Below are 14,368 nucleotides of genomic sequence, written 5' to 3' on the forward strand. Positions count from 1 at the left end.
CAGCAGTAAGTTGAATGGCAAATGATCATTCCATTACCGAATAGGGCGGGATCAAATATCAGGAACCGCATCAATCTGACGCGTCTGTGCTTTTCCCTCTATCGGGTGCGGTTGTAGCAATGTTTTCATTTTCGCGTTTGCGACTCCGAGTAATCAGATTTGTCAACTCACACGACGCATCTCATCTTATACATCTGGTCAACCACCCAAGTATCTGGCTAATATCAGCCCAAGAAAACGCTACGACTCAAGGAAGGAGCAAGCGGTCTGTAATAGCCACATCAGCCGCTGAACAGTGGACACGAGTAGAGATGAACAGACGAGGACATTTGTCCACAAAAGTCCCGCAGGTCAAACTTCGACCGGCTCCTGCGGGCTCATCGCGGCGAACGAAGGAGGCTTCGCCCATCAATATGGTGGATGAAGAGATCATGCGTAGGGCATTGGCAGATGCCGAAGGTGAACTGCCAGTCTTCCTGCCTATAGTAGATCAAGCTTACAAGAGATGTTTGGTTCAGACGAGGAAACCTCGACTGAAGCGCTGAGAAGGAATTCGAAACCTTGGAAAGGTATCACTATTACTTTCACAGGAGTAGAAGCCAAGGTAGGTCCAATCTGGCAGCAACACTGTCGGACGGGTCGAGACTGATCTGTGTGATCATCTGCAGGCTGCTCTGACAGCTCTAGCGAAAGAATTGGGGGCAACAGTGGAGAACGCCTTGACTATTCATGTTACGCATGTCGTAGCAATAGGCTATGGATCCGCGAAGTACCTTGTAAGTGTTGAGCCAGCATCTTCTGGAGGGAAAAGTCAAGCTGACCTGAATTGTGATCGGTCCTTTAGTACGCGGTGGAACATCGTCTGCCGGTGATGACTCCCTCATGGATCGAAGATGCGCATTCGGAATGGTTAAATGGGGACGAGCTGGATATACAGGCAGATGAGGAAAGTCATCGACTGTTACCTTTTACCGGACTGAAGATCGCCATGTCAGGTATCGAACCTCGTGAGCAATTCATCTCCTGTTATTAGCTGATTTCAGTACCATTTTGCTAATTGCACGCGGTGTGCGAAACAGTGGACAGGCGTAAACAATTGATCAAGTATATCCAGTCGTCCGGCGGTCAATATTCGAAAGACTTGGATCGGTCGTGTACACACTTGATATCGGCAAAACCGACGAATGAGCCTCGGTCATCTGAGAAGGTCAAATGGGCTCTGAGGGAGATAGCAGAATTAGAAGCGAGGAAGCGAAAAGGAGTGAGGACGGACGAGGAAGAGATGAAGATTGTGTATGAGGAGTGGGTATGGGATTGCGTCGCCTACAAAGGGAGATGGAAAGAAGATCATTACGATGCTAGGAAGCCCAGAAGAGGAGGGAAAGTCGTACCTGGTATGTGACTTTCTCCTTGGCTCAGCTACGATAGCTAATGGTCGCAATGGTGCAGAGGATGTGATCAACGGTACAATCAATCTCAAGACAGAAACGAAGAGCGCCATAGATAGTGTCGGGCCTCCGACGGATGCTATAGACAATAATGAGCCGGCAGTAATGAGGAAGCGTAAACGAGAATCGATCAATACGTTGGTCACCGAATTAGTCTCTACGACCGGTAATAAGCCTCGACAATCCACCACACCGAAACGATCTATGTCTCCGCCGAAGCTGCCTACCTCGAATACATTTGATGATCAACAAGCAGATCGCAAGCCATCTTTGCTACATGTGTCAAGGTCAACATCGTTTGCTACAAACCCTTCAAAGGCCGAAGCCCACATGCCTGACAAATCAACGTCAATTCCGCCGGTACCAGAGGTCACGAGGGCAGAGACTGACAGTGCTAAGCAAGACAATGCGCCCGACTCGTCAATACCGAAGAGATTCTTCGAAGGAATGAGATTCAGTCATGTGATTCAAGAGCAATGTGATGGACTAGAAAATGCTATACGGCAACATGGCGGCACGATGATCAAAGATGAGGATAGGAGGAACGGGGAGCAGGTGGATTATATCATTGTCAGACTGTGAGTTCTGCTTTATTATTAGCGAAAGTCGGCTTGGCTGCTGATCCTGCTAAAGGTGTTCGGAGATACGGCCCGAGCTGAGCGACAATGACAAAGACACCACCGTAGTTACTGAGTGCTGGGTTGAAGGATGCTGTTTCGAAGAAAGGCTGCTATCGCCAGACAAGCATATCGTGTTTAGACCTTTGCCTGCTGAAATGCCCATACCAGGTAGGTATCTCAGGTCTGCACCCCGGAAATAGCGACTAATCATGTCCATAAAAGACGCATCAAAATTGATTGTTCACTTATCCGGATTCTCCGCGGAGAACAACGTGTACATGCGCAGACTGTTACGTGCTATAGGTGCGTATTTAAGGTCACAATCATTCGTAAACAGCTCATTGATGTGACCATCGGTATAGGAGGAACACTGTCGGTCAAGCTGAATCGACAGACCACTCATCTCATTACGGTGGCAACCACGAGTCAGAAAGTCGAGAAAGCCAGAGAATGGGGCGTTAAAGTGATGAAGGAATCGTGGCTTATAGCTATGGGTCGATCGGGCAAAATTGAAGCTGAGGGCGATCATGTCATTCCTGTGACTACCGGAGGTATGTCAAATGCCGCGTGCACTGAAGGATGTTTAGCTGATATAGCGTGGATTAGCAATATCGAAGTTGCTTGGCAAAACAAGCGACTTGACTGCCAACATGTCTACGATATCCAACTTGCCAGACAATGATGATTTCGCTTTACGACCCTCTTCCTCTTCGTCCTCCAAACCCACTTCTCAGATTCCAGTGTTATCACCAGGAAGGATGCTCAAGCCTTCACCTACGCATATCGACGATGCCGGGACATCCACGTCATCTTTAGGTGGGAATGGTAGTAAAACCAGTGCATCGGTCTTACCTGCACCCGGGAATAACAGGAATAACGTATTATCACCGCCTAAGACGTCGACGGAAAGACTACTCAATTCCGCTTCAGCATCCGCTGCAGCACTACCGCATAAGAGCGTATCGGCAGTGATGGACGGCGCCTCGAATAAAGCGCTATCTAAATTCGCTTCTGCGCCGGCACCCGAATCTTTAGCTGGATCTGGACCGAGCGTAGCGAGCAAAGTAGAAGCTGGGAATGGTGGTAGTTTAGGTGAAAGAGCTGCGTCGACTGGAAGTTTGGGTATAGGTCTAGGAAAATCGGGAGGAATGACTGAGGCGCTGAGGCAGTTGGCTGAGAAAGATGGGAATACACCTGGGAAAGGACGGCCTATGCGTAGAGCGAGACCCAGCGCAAGAATCAAGGTGAGTCGGATTTGACGTCCCTCAAATTCGTCCCAAAAATCGAACGCGAACGCGCCGTCGTCCAAGTCATGAGGGAGAAATCGAGCTGATCTTTCACTGGGCTTTTGTGTAGAATACTCGATCACCGCTGAATAGCGTCTCACCGGCAGCGTCGAGATTCTCGGCGCCTCCTTCTCCGCCGCCGCAGGACGCAGACACGTCGTACATGGCTGCGGACGGTACGTCTTTAGATGATGATATGGGTATGAACATGAATATGAAGGACAATGTGGGGGAGGAAAGTGTTCAAGTCAAATATGTAGATGCGAACTCGGCGAGAGAGAGGAAGAAAATTATGGCGATGTTTAATCATCTAGATGAGGATGGGGTGTCGAAGAAGAGGAGGAAGTGAACCTCAGAACCCCAGCTATCAGGTGATTCATAACATTTTGATCTTCAGTCTCTCCGATGATCAGGGAGAGATGAAGCGAGGCCAAGATACATCATACAATCTATATGTAAACCAGCACAAATACCGTACAGTCACAGTGTTTTGTATGGCCGCCGATGCGATACGGGAATGCTTGATGCTTCATGCATTCGAATATTCATATATCCATGAATCTGCTTTTAGTAGGTCAGTAATCATACGAGTACACATGAGGGAAGGAAGGATCTGGACCTTGCGACGATCATCCATCCTCTCTCACGCAGATTTGAGTATATGATTGTCTTGGCGACCCTTAAAGAACGAGGTTATGGATAAAGCTGATGGGTTGGATAAAGCTGATGGGTTGATAACCGGAAGAAGACCCTTTTTCTTATCGGTGGCGTCCGTCTCGTCTCGTTTCTTGCCCGCCTTCTGCCTTTGTGTTATAAAGACCTCTCTTTGGAAGTGGCAGAGACGAGTCAAGTGCAGACGGCGCACCGTGTCATGTCTTTGCGGTTGCATGGTTGCATTGCCATCTCGCAGTATTTCTTAGGTAGGCTGTTCTCAGTATGTAGCATGTGAATGGGAATGAATAACGGCAATTACACTTCACTGCTATTTCACTATTCAGGGTTATTCACCGACAGCGATGGCTCAGGAAAAAAGTAAAAGGAAAAGATAAGCTTGCGAATCCCACATTCGAATCCGTCTTGTCTTGTCTCTTATCTCGCGTCATCCGTTGTCCATTCGTCATTTCGGCATCAAGTCAAGTCAAAACGTTCTAGGCCATTCATTTTCTGATAGACTGCGAGCCATCCAGCTTGACCTGACTTGAACTCAGCTGGGCGCTCATAACTCATACACAATGCTTAGTCGGCTGGCTAGGGTATCGGCCTCCATGCTTCATGCGACAAAAGCGTGTATGACTGAGTGAATCTTTTGCCACTCATGCTCAGGGTCGTACTCAGGGTTTCTTGGTTTCATGCCGGCAATTGACGATTATGACATGTAACCGTATTCAAAACTATTCAACGTTTTTCATTGAGGATCACCTAGAAATGTTCTCATGAAAACATCCACAATTCACAAGCTCACTCCCATTCAAACTCTACTTGATCAGATTTGGCATTTACAAGGTACCACCCACCTGCTGAGTATATATACCTCGTATAGAGATATCTCAGCGGACCCTATTTCCTTCTACTGCGTGAAATTACTGTTCGCGTCAACGTTAAGTGAAAGATCAATCAAGAACGAACGTGAGTGAATAACCTTTTTTTGCACAGATAAGGCTTTCTCTCCCTCTCTTTCTTTGCTAGTCACATAAACACATGATCTTATCTTCTTCTCTTCTCATGTTATCTACCACGAGTCACGCATCATCAATGGACTGGTTGAACCAATTCACGTGTTGATGATTACTGTGATTAATTGATTGACGGCTTCTCCTTATCATGATCACGCTTCCCCTCTCCCTGCCTCTCAATTTCCCCCTCAACCTCAACTTGTCGACCGTCTATCCGACTATATCATTTTCAGTATCAGTACATCATCCAGTCATCTTGCCTAATCCTTTAGTCTTTACGGCACAGTTCAAGACGTGAGACAATCTCAATTTCCTCTCACACAACACTTCTGAATGATGTGATGTGCTTGATTTCCTTTCTCACGCTCATCTGCCTTCTTCTGTCAACTCGTTGATGCCTCCAACTTACGCATCTTGTTCATTATTGTTTATCGTTGAGCATCTGATCGATTAATTCAGCTGATCACTGCTCCTTCGACTGTATAGTCAAACCTCATTACACATCGCTAAACCCACTCCTACGCTACCCGCACCGATACCGAGCCCCCCTTTAGAACATAACAAAATGTCGACCGAAACTGCCACCGCACCCACTCAAGAAGTACCCAGTGAGTTCATTCCTCACGCTGGTGTTTCACCGACTCAAAGCAGAACAGCTGCTGATGTCCTTGTCTTCAGACTTCAAGATTGTAGGAAAGCTTGATGGAGTACCCGTCGTCCACGACTCGGTGACCTATGCTCAGTAAGTCCTCGCAATTTCTAGGATCCGCCTTGAATCTATGATCCAAGAATCCGGCAGTCGAGAGGCTAAGACCAATGTTGTAACGCAGATCAGTCATCCAATCGAATGAATACACTGCCAAGCTTTACGCTACCGCTCTCGCACTTGCCAACAGTAAGCTGTTCCATCAGTCGTCAATTCAACAGATGCTGACTGGATTCACGCAAACAGAATCATACGAAGTGGCTACCCCTGTCCTCGTTAGGACTAAACCTCTTTTAGAGTCTGCAGATGGTTTGGCGGTCGCTACGTGAGTCGTATCGGTCTTAGGGGTACTTGAATGCGCTACATCTGAGCTAAATTTCGTCAAATATAGCTTTGACCGAGCAGAAGCCACTTTCCCATGTAAGCCGTTCACGCGTAGCATCCTGCGTTCTGTCTGAGTGACTGATATCTGTTGTCGTTCAGACCCTTTCAAGACCCCTACTCAAGACTTGATAGTCGTCAAGCAAGCCAAGGGAATCTACGATGACGTGAGTCAAAATTTACGAATAATGGGTTTATCGCATCCACTAATTCCCTTCTCACGTATGAACAATAGCGAGTCCACCCTTACATCCTTTCCGCTCAACCTGTCCTCACCGACCTGGTCAACAAGACCGCCCAAATCAACGAAGCTATCTCCTCCAGAGCAGTAGCTACCATCCACACTTCCCAAGATCTCGCTCACTCCCTCATTGAACAATTAAAACACCTCGCTGAGAACGGTCAAGCTCTCCCAGGTACTTTAATCAATGTAGGTCGGCTCATTGCCCTGACCGTAGGAGCATGACGCTGACTTTTCGATTCGCACAACTAGGGAGTCGGAAAAGTCACGGGAGACCTGCGGGATATCGTTTTCGCTAAAGACGCGACTGTTCAAGATAAGAGTAACAAGCTCGCAGCTTATGTCAAGGTGAGCTGGTCGCTTCTTGGTGATGAAGACGCACACAGCTGACCGACTGTATTTCCAGGATCAGGCTAAACCCGTGATTGAGGAGATCTATAACTACGTCAATGCTGCTAAGGTGAGCTGACCTGTATGCTTCTTTCCTTTAGGTGGATATAACAGCTGACAAACTTGGATTTAGATCAAGGCTCAAGAAGAAGCTGAGAGAGTTGGAGAAGCAGCGAATGGCAGTGCCGAGAATGCCCCCACTCCAAACTAGATGGTCTATGAAACCCATGTGTATCCCTTGCTTTCCTCTTTGTATAGATTCTCCTCTACGCGGTCACGTCTCGTTATATACACGACCTGGATCAGCTCTTTTCCTCAATAGATAGTAATCTGGCCTTTATTCTTGTGAGGCCGTATCTTTGACCGAATGCATGTAATGTACATACCATGACATACCCGATATTGACTTCGTCACCTGAGATTATCCTGGTGGGAGGCCGTAAAAATACATTGCTGAAAAACAATTATACAACCTGGTTTCGTTCAGTCGAGAGAATGTGAACGATATAAACGGCGATTCACCACTATACTTGGATTCTTCACCGACTCGTCATCCTTTGTTGCCTCTTGAGCATCTCCATAGCTCTAGCTATCCTATCTTCTTGCTCTCTCTCCTTATCGACCAATTTATCATTCTTCTTCTGTCCTTGTCCCTGTCCAGTGGTCAGAGCGTTCACATTTGTTTTACCTGTACCGGTCGGATGATCCGAAGTGAGTTCTTCGATTTTGATAGGTGATGAACCAGGCGGTCGTTTCTTGATTTCTCCTCTTAACATTATTCCTAAACCTTTTGCACCTTTCCCGACAGTGACGAACTTGGATACGTCCGGTATAGGCGATGAGTAGAGACGGTAGAGGGTTTTGTGCCATCTCAATTGGGCTGTCAAGTGAGGGAGCAAGGCGTAAGATGGGTTGGTTATCTATGGACACGTTGGCCAGAGAGCGATGATTGGTCAATTGAGATTGTACGTGACGCGACGGACATGGTATTTCCCTCGCTGGAGATCACTTAGAATCCCGGATACTCACAGGATGCGTAGTCATTGGATCCAAGACTATCGGACCATCAGGCCTGGAGTTCTCGAAATAACATCGTTCTAATACATCTCTGAATTTCGGGATAGCGTGCGTCATGAGTTTGGTATGATATGGGCAGCTGTACATCACCAAGGACGAAACAGTGTTAGCGCTCTTTGTGTTTGCCTTGGTTGAGGTTTAGATTTCTTGGATTCATTCGAGAAGGAATCCCAAACTCACGGCATAGAAACATCCATCACGGGATTTGCTAGATTCAGATGTTGTAATCTCTCTATCACTTGCAATACCGCATGGTGCGTGCCCTGATCAAGCATAGTGTATCAATCAATTAATTAGTCAGTCAGCAATGGGATGTATATTCCGTACAGCTACAGGTACAGCTACAGGTACAGGAGAGACTTGACTCACAGTGACAACGAGCACTTTACTACTATTTATTATACCTGCGCTAGCCCATTCTTGTCGAGGCCCGATCGTTCCTCCACTCCCGGTGATCTCGTTCTCCCTCTCCCAATCACGCTGGAGAGAATGTATTTCGTCGAGGATCAGTTGCATGGCCCGCCGTCGTCGTACTGGGGTAGAGGACGATTCGGATTCCGACTCTTCGGATCCAGTCATAGGCGGGAAAGGATCGTCTTCGTCCGACGGCGGAGGAGGGGGTGAAGGAGGGACGAAATATGAGGGAGAGGATAAAGAGTGGAAATGCCGAGCGGAGAGTACAGTGGTCAAGTGTGATCTGGGGTACGTGTTGGGTGGGGAGGGCGGTAAGGAAGTGTATATCCGCTAGATACATCGCAGCCATAGCCGTGAGCCGTGCTGTGTCAGCATCCTCTCCTGATAAAGAGCGGGCAAGAGTATCACGATAGCTGAGTAAATAGCCAGCTTACTCACAGCTAATCTGACGCCTGTACCTAGATCCAGCCTGCCACTAGCCACCAAAGCCGTCAAAGTACCTATGAACCCATGTCCAGCTAAGTGCGTCGTCCCGTGAGGAAGTAAAGTCGGGGTCCCGTTCTTCTCCTGTGCTGAAGCTAGGATCGCTATGGAAGACGAGAGGATGAAAGCGGCAGTAACGTCTGGACGTTTCATCAATTCCTCCTGCGGATGTCAGAGGCAAAAGCGAAGTCAGAAGTCAGCTTGATAGAGCGAGCCGATGAAAGCTTATCGTACCAAGCTTCTACCCTCAACCCAACCTCGCATCCACCCTTTGACCTGCTTCAGCCCGGCGTCCCCCATCCCGCGGGTCTCGTAGCCTATCGTAGCATCTGGGCTGAGGAGCGCTTCGGACGCTTCTTCCCATACTTTCATCGAAGAAGGCGTCGGCGAAGTGGGTGTGTGTGGATATGAGCCCTGTTAGATGATCATTGTAGTCTGGTGTCAGCTACACTATTGATTCGCACCACTATTCGGTACCGATGACCGTGGGTAACGAGCTGAACCCACGAGACCAGCAAATAGTAGACATTTTCCAGCATTCCCACTGGCCGGTGTCGTCGTCGTCGATGCCCCGCGTTTCAACCAAGTCACCCAGTCTGTATTAGCTGCGTTGGTCGATGCGCATCTGGTCGGCGTTGGCAAGATGGCTATCTGGGAGAGTGAAGAGGGATTTGAGACCAGTCGTGGGATCTGCGGTATGCGCATGGCTTGACAGCTGGTACGACCCAGGACTGGTGTTTTTGGTCTTTACTTTGAGCGGTAGGTGAGCGGTAGGTAAGAAGAGTTATTGGCAACCTCTCGACTATGTATTGATCGTGAAGTTGTCTTCTTGTGGAGCTTCACCGCTGATCTGGCGTGAATGAACGATTATAATCAATGGTGAATCCTCGCTATCGCGAAGCATATGAGTATGAATATTATCTGGATGTCATGTTTTCGCAAAATCAGAAGTACATGATCCGTTGAGTAGAGTTGAACCGGAACATGACGATAACGTTAGCCGACCGGCCATAGTCGGTCAGATCAATGCACGTCAAGAGTAAGTAGCCTCTCAAGCATCTCATGACTTCTTCGCAAAAGCCTCTATTCCTCATCAAGCATTCAAGTTCAGAACATATGCGAAAAGATCTCAATATCTGCTGAACATAAAAGCCTACGAAAACAGTAGAACTCATACACGTTGCTTCCCTCAAGGATCGCACGGAAGATGAGCCAGACTCTCATCCAATTCAAAGTGTATGTCCTGTCCGGCTTCACTGTCGATGTACGAGGTCATAGCTCAAGCTGAGTGGTGCATTTGATCAGGACTGGTGATGTCCAGGTATGCTAGATGTTTATGTCCAATACTATCACACACCCGTAATTGCGCTTCAGCTGATCCTGGATGTGATGCAGGGGGTGAATTTCAGGCATTATACGCAGAAAGAGTGAGCTAAGTGGTGTACACCTGGCAGGCAAATCCTCAGCTAACATGCGACATGTCTTCAAGAGCACAGAAACTTGGCTTGAAGGGACATGTGTACAATCACGACGACTCGAGCGTACAAGGTGTAGCTATTGGCGCAGAAGAAAAGATCAAGCAATTGTAAGTTGACTTGATGGTACTTGTGTCCAATCACCAATATTTGTACAGAGTTGATGAGCTGACTGATGTAATTATGTGTAGCCAATATTTCCTTTCGAAGGGACCCTCTTCGGCTGACGTCCACAACGTCGAGCTGATCAAGAATCAGCAGAATGCGAGTGAGGAGGACATCAAGAATGCTTTAGGCGATTCCAGTGGATTTGAGGTCAGACGATGAATTGCGGCGGCTATGAAACTTAGCCAACGAAAAGAACACAGTATTCACCATTTCAGTCATTTGTAGCATAATCAAGTATTCATGAATCCGTTCCGCCCACGCTGTATGTCAGAGTATCCTCTGCATTTGATGCTGAAATGCGCTGCACCCTGCGTTCCGCTCGTCCAACATGATATGATGTTTGTATTCTCGACTTTCGCGCATGTCAACGTCCTTCCACCTGCAAGCATAGCTATAAGAAAGTGCGGGAGCAGTTGCTCATGAGCTTTGCGGATGTTGTGGTCATACTTGACTGATGGAGGTCAAGAATAGAAGCCAAGCAGTGCAGCAATATGCGTCTGAGACCGTATCCGAGACGTTATCGGATTGACTCTTCGGACTAAGGTCAATAAGCTTTTTGACCCTTACTCTATCTGCACCCGCTTATGACGATTTGACGATCACAATCACACCTGAACCATGTCACCTGGTTATATTTCTGGATGTTTTAGTGTGTACTGATGGCTGTGCTATATCAATCTGTGTCTCGGCGATCATCGTTTCATAGCATTTTTTGGGGTGGAGCGACCTCGGAAGGGAGTCCTCATAAGTGATGGATTGGTTGATTGTGTGTTCATGACCAGTATCGTAAGGATGCGGACATGTATCTCGTTGAGAAGGTGAATGAGTGACGAGGCGATGATGATGATATGACCTAATTTCTACCGGATAGATCATGCCGAATGCATCAAAGCATGTCCGAATACTCATTGAAGTGTTGCCTTGGAAAAGGTATATAACATAGATACTACAACGAAGTAAGAGTATTCCTTTCTTCTTCTTCTTCTTCTTGTTCTTCTCTTCATCAAACACCTGTCAAGTCAAAGACGAGCAATACTGTAATCGCACGACATACTCAATACTCAAATCAGACGTGCAATTCCATCTCTCACTTTCTCTATCGAAATTTAATCCGATCAATCGATAGATAAACTCAAGACAAAATGCAATTCCTCTCAAGCATCTTCATCGCCTTCACCGTCCTCCTCAGCAGTATCCTCCCATTGGCATCAGCGAAGATCTACCACATCTCTTTACCTGAACAAGCGCTCCCCGGAGAGAATATCACAGTGACCGTATCTTCCTCTAGCTATATTCAGAACTGGGACGATTTCGGGATCATCTGGGGTTTGGTAGGGGAGAATCATGGTTGTGAAGGTTGTGTAGGGCAGGAAATTGGATATGAGAATTTGTAGTGAGTCACAGTCAAAGTCAAAGCGCCCATCTTCTTAATCTTGATTTCCCTCCTTGATCTAAGCTGATTCCCCCTCGTTCTTGGTGTTCTGCAGCGGGAATAACACACTTGGAAATTCGACTTACTCGGTTCAGTTGCCTAATACCACAACGAGGGCTTATACTTTCGTAGCTGCTGTCCCATACTTGGTCGGGGTGAGTGTCTCTCCACATTTGAATCTACGTTTGCATTTCTGCATCAATGCGATACTGCATTTGGTGGCTAATTGTGAAGTCTGCATGTTTAGGCATCTGGCGAAACGGGGATCCATTATTTCAACCAATCGATCAACCTCATTTCCAATGCCAAAGTCAGAGTATGATCAGAAGGACGACCTGATTTCGAGTGAAATGAGACGGACATTTGCCAACTTATAACTCTGAATTTGTAATCGTTACATTCATCGCAAGGGCTTTGACGGCGGCGGTGACAATCATCGAGATATGATATAATGGCAATTTAGGACACTGCATATAATTCTGCTGTATCAATACAGCGGCGAGAGATGCGCGTATGTCGCAAATTCATGTATGTAGCATATGATGAACCTGCCAACATCTATTTGCAATGGCAATGAAAAGACTGCATACAGAAATACAATACAATATAAAAAGACGAAGTAAGGTCCGATACCCAACAATAGCAAAAGACGAAGAACAAGTCAGCCAGAGGTTACGATAAGATCTGTTCCAATGCATCAGATTAGCGGAATCCCCCGTCAAAGATTCTGACCTAACCTGTGTCCACGAGCGACTCACAGCTAGTAAGACCACAGCGACAACAATGACCAGGATCACCAATAGACAAGCCATCCTACGCCCTGCTTTACGTTGATACTCATGGGCGGTAGTCAATTCCTCTGCAGCTGAGGACGTATCTCTTGCAACCGAGGTAACGTTTGACTCGATGTTATCTATTTGTATGGTAGTATAGCAAATTCAGCAAACTTCCAAAGCCCGACAAAGGGGACCAGATGGGTACGCAATGGTGAGGTAAAGTGAGTAGATGTGAATCTGGATGTCGCTAGTCAAGTCTAAACGTACCTATCAATCCACCTTGCTCTACTACCATCGTTCCCAAATCTCTGAAAATGTCATTCAACTCATGTATCCCACTTTCGATCTCCCGTATCTCAGCCTCTCGCTCGGCTATCAGGGTTTCTTGGAAATCGAGCTCTTGCGGCGACACCCTGTCAGATAGGTGAGAGTAAGCCAGTGAAGCACATTATACGTTTGGAAGGTATGAAAATAGTGCTTGCGACGATGGTTGGAAGGTCCGCGGATTCGATGGTACGTACTGCTGCACTTGCTGCTGCGCCTGAACTTGCTCCAACTCAACAGAACTTCGAGGCTCGTCGTGTCTACCAGCAGACACTCTCGTCAGCTTCCGATCCAAAGCACAAGTATGGCGGCAGCTAGATCGGTAAAACATTCAGAGCACAGCACTCACGCTTCCTCTGACTCCTCGACAAGCTTATCCACACGCCTCTTTTGACTCTCTACAAAACTCCTTTGTCGTTCGGCCGATTGACGCGAGACTCGCTGGAAAGACGTTATGGCATTACCGAATTCCTTCGACAGCTTGTTCTGGATCGGCTTGCGCGAGGACTGTGAGCACATTGCCAGCGTTACGATCAGCTCACTGCTGTGCAGATCTTGTCGAAGGTCTGAAAGCAATAGGAAGAAAGTGAACGTACGAATTCTCCACCTGCCGGATACGCCATTAATTTCTTGACGTCGTCTGTGGATTTCTTGACCATCTCTCGGGTAGCTTCCGTCAGGTTGTGTCTGTTATGATGAAAATGGCATTGACATTGTCAGCTAGCCGCGCAAGGGCTAATCCAAACTTGTGAGAGCGAGGTCTTCCAGTACATCTAAGCCCATAGCGAAAGGTATTCGAAGGATCTTGATAGGTCTTCACGCCTTGATAGGCCGCGTGAAGACTTTAAATAGGGGAGGTCTGCGCATGACAATGACTCACAAGCTCGTCCGTAACGCTGGCCCGTCGGCATTCCCACCCAACTTATCCACCAACTTCTGTATTCCCTGTACATTGCTTTGTATCTTGAATATCTGTATCGAGACCGAATCTTTCAGTGATGTGAAGGTAGCGTCGGGGTCTATACCCGTTCAGTGTTTTGTTTGGTTATTCGTACGATGTTATGATGAGGTCCGAGGATATATGTTCATCGTTTGGTGAGCAGGAAGAGCAGAAGGGCGAGAAGGGTAATTAGCTATCTGTCGTGAATCCCTGCTGCGTATCATATTCCGAGCCTTGACGTACCAGCTGCATTCCCCCTCAGGAGAGGCTGACTTTGTCCTCTTTCCAGATCGTTGAAACTCATCTTGCTTTATCGTCTTCGTCGATTCGTCGACCTGAGTGGATGTTGTCATCGACGAGTAGGTGGCAAGTTGAGATGGGTTGCAGATCATTGATGCGTCAATGCGTTAGAAGGGAGTGTTGTTTTGGGTGGCGGTGATAGCCGAAAATGGTAACATTACGCTTGGACCTGCAACATGCACCATTTACAGAGACGCAACGGAAGAGTGGAGGAAGTCTAACCAAGAAATACAA

General features: G+C 47.3%; 6 protein-coding genes across 6 annotated transcripts; 4 read left to right on the top strand and 2 right to left on the bottom strand.

The window, feature by feature from the left end:
* Positions 1-311: 311 nt before the first annotated feature.
* I303_103805 (uncharacterized protein) lies at positions 312-3,703 on the top strand (the record flags this gene model as incomplete). Its single annotated transcript, XM_065968849.1, has 11 exons — positions 312-459; positions 519-604; positions 669-776; positions 845-1,007; positions 1,080-1,394; positions 1,450-2,026; positions 2,082-2,236; positions 2,291-2,371; positions 2,431-2,619; positions 2,675-3,312; positions 3,425-3,703. The coding sequence occupies 11 exons, from the start codon at positions 312-314 to the stop codon at positions 3,701-3,703; spliced, it is 2,739 nt and encodes a 912-aa protein (XP_065824921.1).
* A 1,889-nt stretch (positions 3,704-5,592) lies between these two features.
* On the top strand, positions 5,593-6,956 carry I303_103806 (uncharacterized protein; the record flags this gene model as incomplete). The annotated part of the gene is made up of 10 exons (XM_018407140.1): positions 5,593-5,635; positions 5,706-5,769; positions 5,858-5,922; positions 5,980-6,058; positions 6,125-6,153; positions 6,217-6,281; positions 6,350-6,544; positions 6,608-6,703; positions 6,762-6,815; positions 6,879-6,956. 10 exons carry the CDS (start codon positions 5,593-5,595, stop codon positions 6,954-6,956), a joined length of 768 nt encoding a protein of 255 aa, XP_018263948.1.
* Positions 6,957-7,284: 328 nt separating this feature from the next.
* I303_103807 (uncharacterized protein) lies at positions 7,285-9,424 on the bottom strand (the record flags this gene model as incomplete). The annotated part of the gene is made up of 7 exons (XM_018407141.1): positions 7,285-7,665; positions 7,775-7,901; positions 8,003-8,085; positions 8,192-8,566; positions 8,675-8,881; positions 8,954-9,133; positions 9,227-9,424. 7 exons carry the CDS (start codon positions 9,422-9,424, stop codon positions 7,285-7,287), a joined length of 1,551 nt encoding a protein of 516 aa, XP_018263949.1.
* A 502-nt stretch (positions 9,425-9,926) lies between these two features.
* Positions 9,927-10,521, top strand: I303_103808 (uncharacterized protein; the record flags this gene model as incomplete). The annotated part of the gene is made up of 5 exons (XM_018407142.1): positions 9,927-9,955; positions 10,025-10,040; positions 10,115-10,146; positions 10,209-10,304; positions 10,386-10,521. 5 exons carry the CDS (start codon positions 9,927-9,929, stop codon positions 10,519-10,521), a joined length of 309 nt encoding a protein of 102 aa, XP_018263950.1.
* Positions 10,522-11,504: 983 nt separating this feature from the next.
* I303_103809 (uncharacterized protein) lies at positions 11,505-12,116 on the top strand (the record flags this gene model as incomplete). The annotated part of the gene is made up of 3 exons (XM_018407143.1): positions 11,505-11,755; positions 11,850-11,949; positions 12,042-12,116. 3 exons carry the CDS (start codon positions 11,505-11,507, stop codon positions 12,114-12,116), a joined length of 426 nt encoding a protein of 141 aa, XP_018263951.1.
* A 350-nt stretch (positions 12,117-12,466) lies between these two features.
* I303_103810 (uncharacterized protein) lies at positions 12,467-14,138 on the bottom strand (the record flags this gene model as incomplete). Its single annotated transcript, XM_018407144.1, has 8 exons — positions 12,467-12,478; positions 12,553-12,707; positions 12,838-12,983; positions 13,092-13,154; positions 13,244-13,401; positions 13,491-13,581; positions 13,775-13,913; positions 14,078-14,138. 8 exons carry the CDS (start codon positions 14,136-14,138, stop codon positions 12,467-12,469), a joined length of 825 nt encoding a protein of 274 aa, XP_018263952.1.
* Between the last annotated feature and the right edge of the window lie 230 nt (positions 14,139-14,368).

The sequence above is a fragment of the Kwoniella dejecticola genome, chromosome 4 (assembly GCF_000512565.2).
Source record: "Kwoniella dejecticola CBS 10117 chromosome 4, complete sequence".
In the NCBI taxonomy this organism is placed as follows: Eukaryota; Fungi; Basidiomycota; class Tremellomycetes; order Tremellales; family Cryptococcaceae; genus Kwoniella; species Kwoniella dejecticola.